A 13,455-nucleotide genomic window follows, 5' to 3' on the forward strand; every position below is an offset into this window, starting at 1 on the left:
CTCTAAAAACTACAAATGGAATCCTGATGACGTAGTTGTACCGGAAGTGTCTCCAAAGTTGACGAGAAGTTCTTCCGCCTTACACCGGAGTTTGTTTCATCAGCCACGAGTTTCCGCTCCACCGGCTCCACACTTCATTTACAAAGTGTTTCAGACTTTCAGAACCTGTCCCCAGTGTCCAGAGCCATGGGAGACCCGCTGACCGAGTGCCACAGCCGGCTGGAGCAGCAGGTACCCGGTCACCGTGTCCGGAGACCCCGCTAACAACCGCTAGCGCCCGGCGTGACTAGTGACAGAACGGACCTCGTTACGAAAACATTTAAATCACCACCTTTCTTTATATTAATACGGACTCTGTTGTTTTCTTTATAAAGTTTGTGGCGAGTTAGTTTGAATACACGCTGTGTTTTAATTCGGGTTGTAAAATATTGCATTATAGTTTGTTTTTAATAGCCATTTTGTTGGATATTTACAAGCGCATTTAGAGGAGCAGAGTTGGAAAGGGTGTCAGAACTGAAGTGATATCAGTGATTCACACATGACTATTGACAGTGATCAGAATCTTTGTTCACATGTTAAAGCCGCTCTATGTAACTTTTCAGGTGGAGGGTTGATATAGACTTAGATTGTATAGAAGAAGTTAAAGATCTCTATGTGCAGTATAACTAAGAAAAGAAACTACATTTTTAGTTTTTGATCTGGTTCCTTGAAACTCTGAAATTATTTATTTAACAGTTACCTTACTTAAATCAAACATTGGATTTTATTAATTTTAAAATCTAAGTTGAACACATGACCCTTGCACCTTGCATCATATTACTTTCAGATTATTTCTACACATATTCCTGCATTGTTTTGTAAGATTGAGTTAAACTACAGATACTCGAGCCAAAAAATCCCAAGTAGGTATTGCATAAAAAATCTACTTAAATACAACTATTGAAGTACCAGTTTAAAAAAAATAATGAAAATTAAAAGTATCAAGTCTCTACATTGACCCTTTAATTGACCTCAAATCTGTCTAAAAGATCTGGGCAGAATTTTGTTCTACAGAAATAATAATAAATAATAATAAAAGCCTTTTTTCTAACCAGTTTGTGCCCCAGCCTCAAACATTTCAGCAGACCTCCGATTATTATAAGAAAAATGAAAAAAGTACAGTATTTGTTCTTTTTTCAGAAAGAACAGATATCTGCTCTCAAATGTAGTGAAATGAAACTTATCCACATTAAACTTTACTTGAGTTCAGAAGTTTGTCTTAACAGTACTTGCAGTACAGTACAGTACTTTTACTTTTGCACTTCATTAACTGTCCACCACTGGCACTCTTGAGCTGTTTGAATGTGAAAAGTGGCCAAGGTTCACTGCATCTGATAACATTTCCTGTCTTTCTTGCATCAGTTTTTTTTTTCCTTTTACTTTCATTCTGAGTACTCTAATCTTGTCATCCAAGTCCCTCCTCCCTTTTTAAGAAATCAGGAACTTAAATAAAGGCAGATCATTTTGTCCAGTGACTTTAATTGGGAAGGTTATGTTGTGGAGTAGCTCAGTTTTGTTTTGTTTTTAGGAAAAGGAGATAAAAAGTTTGTCTGCTGAGATTGAAAGTTTAAAAAATCCTAAAAACTTGGAACCAACGGCGAGGCTAGACGAACTTCGAGAAGAAAACACAAAACTCAAATATCGACTCAACATTCTCAAGAGGGTGGGTATCGTTTTGATTCTTTCTTTAACCTGTACTTGCATGTGTGTATGAGATCAGGAGTCTAACCCACAACCTCCTTACAGAGAGACAGGAAACAGGATAACCTCTCTGCTCCAAACAACATGCATTTACCACAGAATTCTGTATCAAAGTTAAAGCGTTGAACAAATACATTTTATAATTTTGTGTGTTGCATGGCATTGGCGATTTATTTTAAAAATGCTTTGTCTGTGTTCATAAATCTAATGTGATTGATCAGTGAGTTTAAAAGAGGTTAGTTAGAAAATTTCCAAATGTAAGATGACCAACAAGAAACAATTTCCTGTTTTTATTACATCCTTTTTTGTTCCTCAGTTTCCAATAAGTGAACTATGAGTCAAGTTATCGGCAAAAGATTCAAAGGTCAAAATATCAGATAAAGGGCAATGGTAAATATTAATGAAACAAAAAATCCATATCTCGAATGGCTCTTGTTGAACGTGATGAGGACCTATCGGTACAGACTACTTTGATACTTCTCTCTGCTGATTTTTCACAAACAAAATAGTCTGTATTTCTGCTCAAATTAGTCTGTTGGCGTGGCCAGGAGCTTAAAAATTCTAACTTAAAAGTATTGCAAAAACTAACAAATGTTACTTTTGGTTTCTCTCTCCAGTCTCTACAGGAGTCCCCTCCAGTCTCTGCTCTTCCCTGTGACTCTAAAGCCATGCTCAACATAAACCAGCGGCTGCAGCACATCTTTGGGGGGGCTATCGGAGCAGCATACCCCGAGCTGGAGCATCCTCCCCTGGCTGTCACACCCAGTCAGCAGGCCAAGTTTGGAGACTACCAGTGTAACAGCGCCATGGCCATGTCACAGGTACACGTGTGCTCACTTTGAGATTTAGGCTGTGCTCACACTAGACCTTTTTGATCCCAGTTTAGTCCTGATATAAACTTGGGTTTAGTTTTGTTTGAGCCCTGGTTTAGCCCTGTTTCAGCCCTGTTTCAGCCCTGTTTCAGCCCTGTTTCAGCCCTGTTTCAGCCCTGTTTCAGCCCTGTTTCAGCCCTGTTTCAGCCCTGTTTCAGCCCTGTTTCAGCCCTGTTTCAGCCCTGTTTCAGCCCTGTTTCAGCCCTGTTTCAGCCCCCGTTTAGCCCTGTTTCCTTCCAAGTTTAGTCCTAGTTTAATTGTGTGTGGATAGGACAAGGTGTGCTAGAAAAATATTTTTGTTTCTGTATTTTCTGTTTGTAATCTGCAGAAAAATTGTAATACTCATTTTGTGCAACATTTTTAGATGCGAGTTTTATTAATTCAAAATGAATCCTGTCAAATTAGTATTTTTTGCAAAGTTATATCCTAATTGCTTTTTTGTTTTTGTTTTTTTGTCTACCTTATTCCAGGAAAAAAAAATCTCTTCTCTTCCACTAAATGTTTTATCTTGTTAGTGAATTTTTGAGTGAGCTTAAAAGTATTATTTTTACATTGTTTGTTCAAGCTTGAAGTTTGACGTTCAACTTGAATTTGAATTTGTGTAATCGTTCTTATTTAGTTGTCACATTTTTTGTTGATGTTCATAATTTGATTATTTACTTTTCTCAATATAGAGATACATACTATAACTTTTATACAATACATTTTTTTGCCACCTTGTCCCACAAAAATTGTCTAAAATAAAAATGGTTATATAATGCACTGCTGTTGAAAATTAGATTTTTTTTTTTTTTTCTTTGTTTTAGATGTTTAAGGCTAAAGGTGCCAAAGTGAATCCCAGAGAAATTGCTGAAAAAGTCGTGAAAAATCTTCCAGACAACGAGCTTATCGAGAAAACAGAGATCGCTGGACCAGGTTGACATTTTCCCTCAGACATGATCTGACAAACCTAAACATAAACATGACAGTGGATAAGACCTAACATGAGTGCTTATATCCCCAGGTTTCATAAATGTCCACTTGAAGCGCTCATTTGTGTCTCAGCTTCTCAGTAACCTGTTGGTGAATGGAGTCCAGCCTCCGCCCCTGCCCAAAAAGAAAAGGGTACGTGAGCACTTCAAACTGTACCCAAGTGTCAGAAATCTTTAGATAATGTTGTGCTTTTTATAGTAAAAGGAAAATTCAATTCTGCCAGCAGGACAAAAGTTATTTTTGAGTGAAGACGTTTTGCTGCTCATTCAAGCGGCTTCTTCAGCTCTGGTCATATTGGTGGTGGACACTGCCTTATATCTGTCTGAAGAGAGAAACTAAACAACGGGTGTGTAGTTAGCTCCTGTTTGTTAGTTAGGTGTATTGAACTACACTAAGTGTGATTTGTGTAGTGTAACTCATATATAAATATAAAGCAGTTTCCACCAGCAATCTGACCAGAATTGAAGGATGAGCAGCAAAACGTCTTTACTCAAAACAAAAACAAAAAAAATTGTCCAGTTGACAGAATTGTATTTTCTTTTACTATGGATCATACCTTGGCAACTGAGGGATTACAGATATTTTGTGTTTTTGTCTGCTATAATGAGTCTCGATATAATCTGTGATACCTGTGGGCCATTGCATTATAATTTGAACATTTTAAATATTGATATAATATAAAACAATATTAAACAATAAAATGAAATCGATTTTTCCTACATGTATCACTGATTAAGAAAATAAAATTGGAGAATGAGGTGAATGCAGAGCAGTGGACATCGGGCAATGATGTCTTTGAGTAATCTTTATACAATACTTCGACATTCATGAATCACTCAAAATATGACTTCAAGAGGGTAAATGGGAAGGAGAAACAACTATAAAATGGTTTAAAGCTCTAAAAAGTCAAGAACTGTACCTGATTTTTAATGTCTTAAAAATGTGAGAAACCAAACTAGTTCATTAGCTTTTTTTTCATTGTGCTCCTAAAGACTAATCTTGTGTGTTCTTGTTCAGGTGGTGGTGGACTTCTCCTCTCCAAACATTGCCAAAGAGATGCACGTGGGACACCTGCGCTCCACCATCATCGGAGACAGTATGTGTCGCCTCTTTGAGTTCCTCGGATACGACGTGCTCAGGTCAGGAAGAACTCACATTTTATCACTGCACTTTGAACATTGATTCAACTTTGTTATTATCATTATTATTATTATTATTATTATTATTATTGGACTGCAAATCATTTTAATATGGTTGCTTTTTATATTCCTCCAGTTATCTTAAGAAAGAGAATATTATTGATCAGTTTAAGTTCATGTGGTCCTATCATGTTCCAGGCTGAACCATGTTGGAGACTGGGGCACTCAGTTCGGGATGCTGATCGCTCACCTCCAGGACAAGTTTCCTGATTACCTCATGACGTCTCCACCAATCAGTGACCTCCAGGCTTTTTACAAGGTTAGCTCAAACATTACAGTTAGGGATACATCTTTTTCAAAGCTCTGACTTGTCAAAGTGACAGAAGTCATTTCTGCAATAGCAATAATTAAAGTAATTGGTGGAGTTCATTTTAGTCGTCACTATAAGTCAGTGCTGTTTTCTGCTATAGACGAGTAAGGATAAATAATACCTTAACAGTTTTGGCATGTAGTTTTCCCTCAGACCTGCTGTGTTTCAGCGCCCCCTTCTGATGGACTGATGCTAATACTGCGGTATTCAAACGAAGCACCAAACATTTCATACCAATGTAGTGATTTGCCCAAACCAAATATCAGCTTGCTGGACATATTATGTAAAATCAACTATTTTCTGAGCTTTTATATTTTTTATACCTTCCCTCATCATTAGTTTAATTAGAGTTGCATTTTTATTCCTACCTCTTTTAGAAACTCTGTATTGTCCTGCAGTGCTCAGAAAATTTCTGTTTACACCTACCCCATATCTCCGTCCACTAGTCTGTACAAGTCTTCAAAAAATTCAGACTCCAGTGTAAAAAAAAAAAAATCACCAAAGCTTTTTTCAACAACAAACAGGAGAAGCGGAGTCTCTCATTTCTGTGGTTTTGAACTAGAAGAAGTGACCGGTTTCTATTATTATGCCATGTAGATCCATTGTTTATCGCAATTAATAAAACGGAAAATGCTGATCTAAGCATGTTATAGTTTCATACAAAATACCACATAATACATAATATGTGGTCTTTAAGTAAAATGTTCAAAAACTGCAAATATAATGTGACTGATGCTCCCGTCTATGTCCCTGGTCTCATTAAAAACATCTGTTGAAGTGACTTAAATAACATGCGTGTGCTGTGTCCCTGTAGGAGTCAAAGAAGCGTTTCGACGAGGAGGAGGACTTTAAGAAGAGGGCGTACCAGTGCGTGGTCCGACTGCAGAGCAAAGAGCCAGACTTCATCAAGGCCTGGAACCTGATCTGCGACGTGTCCAGGAAAGGTACCCCAAAAGAGCCTCATCCCCAATCTAGTGCAGATGAAACAGGTGTTTTTGGTAGTAAATATTTATGGTGGTACTTTTTCTTGGTAATGTTGTCACAATACTAAAATTTCAAACTTTATTTCAATAATTTGATACTCACTACCAATTCCTATACCATGATAATAAAAAACACTCTAGAATTCTACAATAGGTTGTGATTGTCAACATTAAATGGTAGTGCTTTCTTTAATATTACTATGTGACCTCATTTCTGTGTAATCCCTCAGTCGTCCAGCTTGGATCCATAGTGGTCCAGGGGTGTATACTAGTCTATGTAGTCTTATACTGGTCCTGATACAGCTCAGGACCGGACCATCCAACATGTACCCAACAACAAGTCGATGTAGTAATTATCGTGACAGGCCTAGTTTTAGTTCAGGTTTTGTCCAAACTACAACCAGAGGCCCGTATATTAGTTTCAGTATTATCGTTTATCATCTATATTTTCTTCAATATGTCACACTTCAAAATGTGTTATTATGACAAGTCTATTTAGATGAGTAACTAGAAAAACACCCTAATTTTACAGTACTCTTAAGGGAATGAAGGTGAATTAAGGATTTCACTGTGGTTTGGTCAGGTCAATAAAAATGTTTTGTTTTTGTTTTTTTTCAGCCAATAATATTATTTTTATTGTCCCATCCCTAGAGTAAAAATTATTCAATTAACTTCCATGCATCTCTCTTGAATTTCAACCAAAATCACTGAAGTTTATCATTTTACACTTTGTTCTCCAAGCCTAGTATCTTTATTTACTTTTGTCTTTGTCAGGCTAAATGTCATGTTTAGGTCTCTCAGGATAGAAGATTTTAAAGTGCTATAAGTTGCTGGAGAAAATATAGGCAATAAACGATAATCAAAACCAAATCATAAAGCAGAATTATCCCCAAAAAGTATTTGAGTGTATAATATTGTTAAAATATGAGCTGCAATAAATAAATGAAACATTTACCGGTAAATCGTTAGTTTGTTTATGAGTCATAGAGGTTCATAATGCTACCTTCTACAGCTCAAACATTATCTTATTGTAAAAGAATAACCAAACATTCCCCACTTGTACTAATAAAAGGTACACACGATAAATATTGCCCCCAAATATAATTGTTTTGTCTATCGTATATTAAACGATAAATGGATCTAGTAATTATTATGACAGGCCTAGTCATGTTTGTGTGTTGTAGAGTTTCAGAGAGTGTACGACTGTCTGGACATAAAGCTCATCGAGCGAGGAGAGAGCTACTACCAGGACATGATGACGGAGGTGGTCAAAGAGTTTGAGGGAAAAGGTCTGTGTCAAGCTCAACTAAATATTGCATTTCTGTGGCACTTCATTTCTCACAACACTAACAGGAAATGTATGAAATGTAGTTTGTAGTGACTGAATGTAGCCACATGGGGACAGCATTGCATCATTTGTTTTTTTTTTTCCCTGCTGTAACAAATCTGCAGCTTTAGCCTTCTTGCTGTGAAGCTTGAGTGCTGTCTATTCAATCACTGTGTTTCAGTTCTGACATTTTATACCAATGAGCAGTTTAGGGCATCACAACCAAAGATAAAGTGGTGGGTAATGTGGATCACTTTGACCCTGTGAGCCCACGGTAATAATAAAACATCTATTTGGAATATTATTGATTTATTTATTCATATTTAATCAAATCTATCAACACACATTGTATGTAGTATTATACAAGATTTTACTGGAGCTGGTATCGGTTCCATGATATCGGTTTAAGCGATATCCTGGTTGGGCCTGGTTTGATGCAATAAGACTATGTACGGGCTGCTTGGGATGTTTCATAATGTTTGTGCTTTTATACAAAGCTGTTCAGTAGTTGCTTACAGGATAAATAACAATTACATGCCAAAATTTTATCCATTTTGTAACCGTTATTAATATCAGGTATCAGCTGATACTTAAACCCAAAGTAACAGTATTGAAGCTGAAAAAGCTGAATCGGTGCATCATCAGTATTATGTACTGCTGGTTGCCAGCGGTCCTCTTAACCTTGGATCGTTGGCAGTGTTAGAGGAATGTCTAATCACTTGTTCAGGTTTGACTAAATGTAGAAAACCATAACCACATCAGTTTAGGTTGTTAGGCTATAAACATGGTGTTTGCTAATGGGTTGAAATCAACCTTTTTGTTAAGCTTTGCTTTAACTCAGGTGAAGTAGACTAATAAAGCATCTGTTTACTAGTACAGTAACAAACAATTAGAGTATATTTGTTTTCTATTTGTAATATTCTATGTTGGAAATCATGCTAGAATAACATAAGAAATAACATCACAAAATCTATAACCCTGGTTAGGAAAAACTGCTCTAACTTTGCCAGTTCCTAAATGCGTGGTTTGTGTTTCAGGTTTTGTGGAGCTGGACGAGGGCCGTAAGATTGTATTTGCGACAGGGCAGTCTCTGCCTCTCACTGTGGTCAAATCAGATGGAGGGTACACCTACGACACCTCAGACCTCGCAGCGATCAAAAACAGACTCTTCGATGAGAAAGCAGACATCATCATCTATGTAACAGACAGTGGACAGGTAAATAAGACATCTATGTAACAGCTGACAGGTGAATAAGCACAGACATCATCTATGTAACCGACATTGAAAAAGAACAGGATTTATTTAACTTGTTTATCTATTAATCCTTTATTCAAAACATGGATCCGAAGTAGTTCAGAATAACTAAATACACTCTACATAATATAAGACCATTAACAGTGTTCCGTGTGTGTGCCTACAGGCGTCGCACTTCCAGGTGGTGTTTGCTGCTGCTCAGATGATCGGCTGGTACGATCCTAAAGTAACCAGAGTGGAACACGCCGGCTTTGGAGTGGTGCTGGGAGAGGACAAGTATGTGTCACAGGACTTTAATCATGTTCGTTAAATGTAGACCAAAAATGAGTCAGAATTAAACACAAAAACTAAGCATACTCAAGGACTAAACCTGGGATAAATTTGCTCTCAACAAGGGCTAAACAAAGTATCTTAAATCAAAATTGTTAAATTTTTATGTAAATTGTTTAATCATGTTTTTAATTGTTGTCGATTAAGGGCATGAAGCTGGAGTTCTAATGCAGATGTTTATTTACCAACAGTACGAGATCCGAGACTCGGAGAAATTCCAGTCTCGTCCAGTCAGGCTATGCTTCTATTGTAGGAAGTGTTAAACCTCTGATGATGTAGGTCAAGAAAACAAGGACTCATCTGGCCGTGTGTGGCTGGCACAGCACAGAAATGCAATTTCCTGATCACTAATTCAGTATCATATGACTTTGCGTGAGCCCTCTGTGGATATCGTAACTTTAAACAACTGCAGCGTCATTTTTATTTGTTTATTTTATCAGGAAGAAGTTCAAGACTCGTTCTGGCGACACCGTACGTCTGATGGATCTGCTGGAGGAGGGTCTGAAGAGGTCCATGGACAAACTCAAAGATAAAGAAAGGGACAAGGTGAGCACATGGACGAGGCGAGTATCAAGTATCTGCACCTGTCCACAACATCTGAATGAAACAGCTTCCAGGATTCTGTTAAGCTCGACGAGTTAATAAAACTAGTTGTTCTGGTCCAACAAAAGTGAGTAATGTTTGAAACTGAATTTATAAACTACTGTTCCATAACCGTCAAGTAGGGCTGAGTAATGTGAAAAAAACATCACAATAACATCTTTTTACATTTGTTGTTTTGTATTTGGATACTTTTTTTTGTACATATATAACATGTAATAAAAAATGATACAATAAGTGAAGAAGTAGGTACAGGAATAGGTAAAGTCCAAAGGGCCTTAACTGTGTATGGATAAAACCATTTACATATAAATACTGGACAAGACTGACTTTTCATTGTTTTTATTTTGCAGTTGTAATCTTTATTTGAGTTTAATTAAACACTTCCTTAAACCTTTTCTCAAATTACATTTCTTATGTCATCACTAGACAGATCACGCGCCAGTGCCTTTATCTACTTGTCAAACTGTCAAAATTCAAACTTGACCAAGAACAACTCTTGGCAAAATTGGTACTAAAATAGGAAAACCATAACTAATGCCTATCAACATAGGACTGGAGAAAAAAATCTAATTGCCTTTTTCTGATGGAAATATGAACTGCTTAACTAACACAAAGAGGTCTACATTACATCTTTATTTGATTTTTACACCATATTTGTGATTTCATTGATGATTCAGATAATTGTAATTATGATTTTTGCCATAATTAAGCAGACCTATTATCAAACCATAGTCATTCATTTGGAGTAGACTTGCTCACTAAACCAGGAATTTTATCATGAATTTTAAGCTCCAAAAAAAAAAAAAAAAAAATCTATTTGCTCTGTCAGTAGTCATAGTAACATATGGTTGTTTGATTGACAGGTGCTGAGCCCGGAGGAGCTGGAGAAGGCACAGAGGGCTGTGGCATTTGGTTGTATCAAATACGCAGATCTGTCACACAACCGAATCAATGACTACATCTTCTCCTTCGACAAGATGCTGGACGATCGAGGCAACACAGCGGCCTACCTGCTCTATGCCTTCACACGCATCCGGTCAGTTTTCTGGGGAGTTTTCAGACAAGTATAGCCATTGTTATTGTGATTAGATCTGCGACTTATGTTCTAATACCAGGATTTTGTTCAGAGTTCACATTTTAAACACATCCAGGAAAACTGACTGAAAAATGAACTCACAAACAAAAATAAGATCACATTTCAGAACATCTTTGCACAGATCTAAACTAATTTTGTTGTTTGTGGAGAAAATTGTGGTACTTAGAAATTTGCAGCCTTTGTGGTTTGCTAATTGCATCTATTCAAATTGTGATTTTGATTAAATTGTAATCAATGATGCAGCCCTGGAACAGTGTATGGATGATGCACAAATTAGTGAAGCAACTTAAGACGTAAGGTGATGTGTTTGTAAGGAAATCTGTCCTCTGCAGTTGACCAATCCCAGTCCATAAATCATTCAGACTCACTCATTCAGAATCATTAAGTTCTAAAACTCCAAAAGATACTCAAAACGTGTATAAAAGCCAATAACAGAACCAGTATTTTTTGCATAATGTGTTCATCTGAACGTTTATTTGATTTTCTCTGTCAGTAGCGAGCACACTGTCAGACGCCAGTAACATAGATGGCAACTAGTGCGAATCCAACAGGGCCGAGTCAGCCAGTCTAATTACAAATGGTAGCTTTAAAATATGCCGTATTTGATTTTTATTGTATTAATCGCATGAAAAAATAACAAGTTGATTTTAAAGAGTTTGTGGCAGTTATTCCTTATTTGTCGTATGCTTTCCAAGAATCCTATTTATTCACTGTGATGCGTTTATAAGCACTTTTCAGAACTTTTAGAGATCACAGTGGACTTTTGTAATCATGGTAATTTAAAAAAAATTCTTGATACCTGGATAAAAAATAAAATCTTTGTGTGCAGATACAGTACACAGCAGTCAGAGCTACTTATACAAATGTGTATTGTTTGCATTGTCACTGTCCTCCTCTGTTTTAAAAATGAGTTCAGAATAAAGATGAATTGAAATTGAATTGAATATATCTGCACTGGGGCAAGACAAGTTTAGCTCTAAAACATGGAAGGTCAATATTGGTCATTTGTCACGTTTGTGTTCAGATCCATCGCTCGTCTGGCGAACATTGACGAGGCGGCTCTGAGGAAGGCGGCCGAGACGACGGAGGTGCTGTTGGACCACGAGAAGGAGTGGAAACTGGGCAAGTGCATCCTGCGCTTCCCCGAGATCCTGCAGAAGATCACGGATGACCTGCTTCTGCACACACTCTGTGACTTCCTCTACGAACTGGCCACCACCTTCACAGAGTTCTACGACAGCTGCTACTGCATCGAGAAGGACAGAAAGACTGGTACGGGACACCTTTTACACCTTCTATGTAGTCTTTTTAAATGTAGGAGGCACTGACTTTTTAAAGAACACATTATGCATTCTTATAACTTTAATTCTCTTGTAAATGTGTTTTTTGTCACCTTGGGAAATTAGTGCAGTTTCAAATGAGGCATATAAGTGTTGGAGCTCCCTCTGCTGTCGGCAATGGGAATGAACAATGAGAAAATGACAAAATAATCTGAAACATTTATACAGTCAGGTTTAAATGTATTTAATTTTCTTGATTTATTTTGTTGGCATTTTAAGTACAAAAAATGTAGAAGGTTCTGGTTATCTTATTGAGTATTTGAGTAAACTCGATCTTAGAACAATGTATTGTCCATGCATGTTTAAGTAATCTTGCCATCTCTCCCGGGTACTATTTGAGCCCTACTTATGGTTAGCTGTCCAAAGCTCAGCCCAAAAGCCTACGTCACCCATGCTCCCACAAAACGATTTTTCATAAATATACAAAACTGGACTCAGAGCATCAAAAACAAAATTGAACCTGAAGCGAGTATATACAGTAGCATTATCAAAACAATAGAAGTAACATGATAATCTGAATGTGTTATGTGTTAACAGTGAATACCCTGATAATAAAGGCTTTATCTGTGTGTTTTTCAGGTGAGGTGGTGAAGGTGAACATGTGGAGGATGCTGCTGTGTGAGGCCACGGCAGCTGTCATGGCCAAAGGCTTCGACATCCTCGGCATCACCCCTGTATCCAAGATGTGAGCTCATAATCCCGTAATCCAGGAAGTGCAGTCAAGCTAAATATCAATAATAACAAATACAGACCAGTATCACTATGAACGTTCCCATTTTCTTAAACACAAACTGGAATTTCTAACAAGTTTGGAAATAAACTTTATAATTTCTGTCTATTTTAATACTTTGTGTGTGTTTTTTTTCATTGTATTTATTTGCAAGGATGAAGACCATAGCAATCTATGTAAATGCAACACGATACAGAGAAATATACCTGCGATGTACTTCCCCACCTCTGCCCCCTCCCCGGGCCCCAGTTTAGTTTATTTTGCAATGCAGTTTTTTCTATAAGAGTGGGTTGCAAAACAAAATAAACTGCCATTAAACAGCTCAGATTTAAGTTTTATTAAAAGTAATCATTTTAAGAGGAGGATGAATTTGTGGGACTGACCTCTAGTTTATTATAATATGTTGGGATTGAGAGCCCTCTGGTGGACTGCAAAGGTGTTGCAAATATTTACCAACATTTGGCTCTTAATTTTCTGAGAAAGACCCAGGACACGCTGAATGGAATATGGAGGAAGGATCCTGGGAATTGAGAAACACCAAAAGGCCACTTTGTAGCACTCCTCCAGAGTCAGCTCCTCTGAAGCAGAGTCAAGTGTCCTGCTCACATCGTCTAGAGCACATGTGGAACAGGCTCCAGAGGCAGCGACAGCGTCATCAAGTTATCAGGTTATTTTGACTGATATATTAAATAAATAGA

General features: G+C 37.3%; 1 protein-coding gene across 1 annotated transcript; it reads left to right on the top strand.

Moving 5' to 3' along the window:
• Positions 1–45: 45 nt before the first annotated feature.
• rars1 (arginyl-tRNA synthetase 1) lies at positions 46–12,870 on the top strand. The gene is made up of 15 exons (XM_033978379.2): positions 46–231; positions 1,568–1,702; positions 2,358–2,561; positions 3,419–3,527; positions 3,616–3,716; positions 4,602–4,723; positions 4,922–5,042; positions 5,908–6,037; positions 7,261–7,365; positions 8,441–8,619; positions 8,825–8,934; positions 9,429–9,534; positions 10,455–10,627; positions 11,712–11,959; positions 12,607–12,870. Exons 1-15 carry the CDS (start codon positions 187–189, stop codon positions 12,714–12,716), a joined length of 1,998 nt encoding a protein of 665 aa, XP_033834270.1. The 5' UTR covers positions 46–186; the 3' UTR covers positions 12,717–12,870.
• Positions 12,871–13,455: the final 585 nt, after the last annotated feature.

This window comes from Periophthalmus magnuspinnatus, chromosome 14 (assembly GCF_009829125.3).
Source record: "Periophthalmus magnuspinnatus isolate fPerMag1 chromosome 14, fPerMag1.2.pri, whole genome shotgun sequence".
NCBI classification, from domain to species: Eukaryota; Metazoa; Chordata; class Actinopteri; order Gobiiformes; family Gobiidae; genus Periophthalmus; species Periophthalmus magnuspinnatus.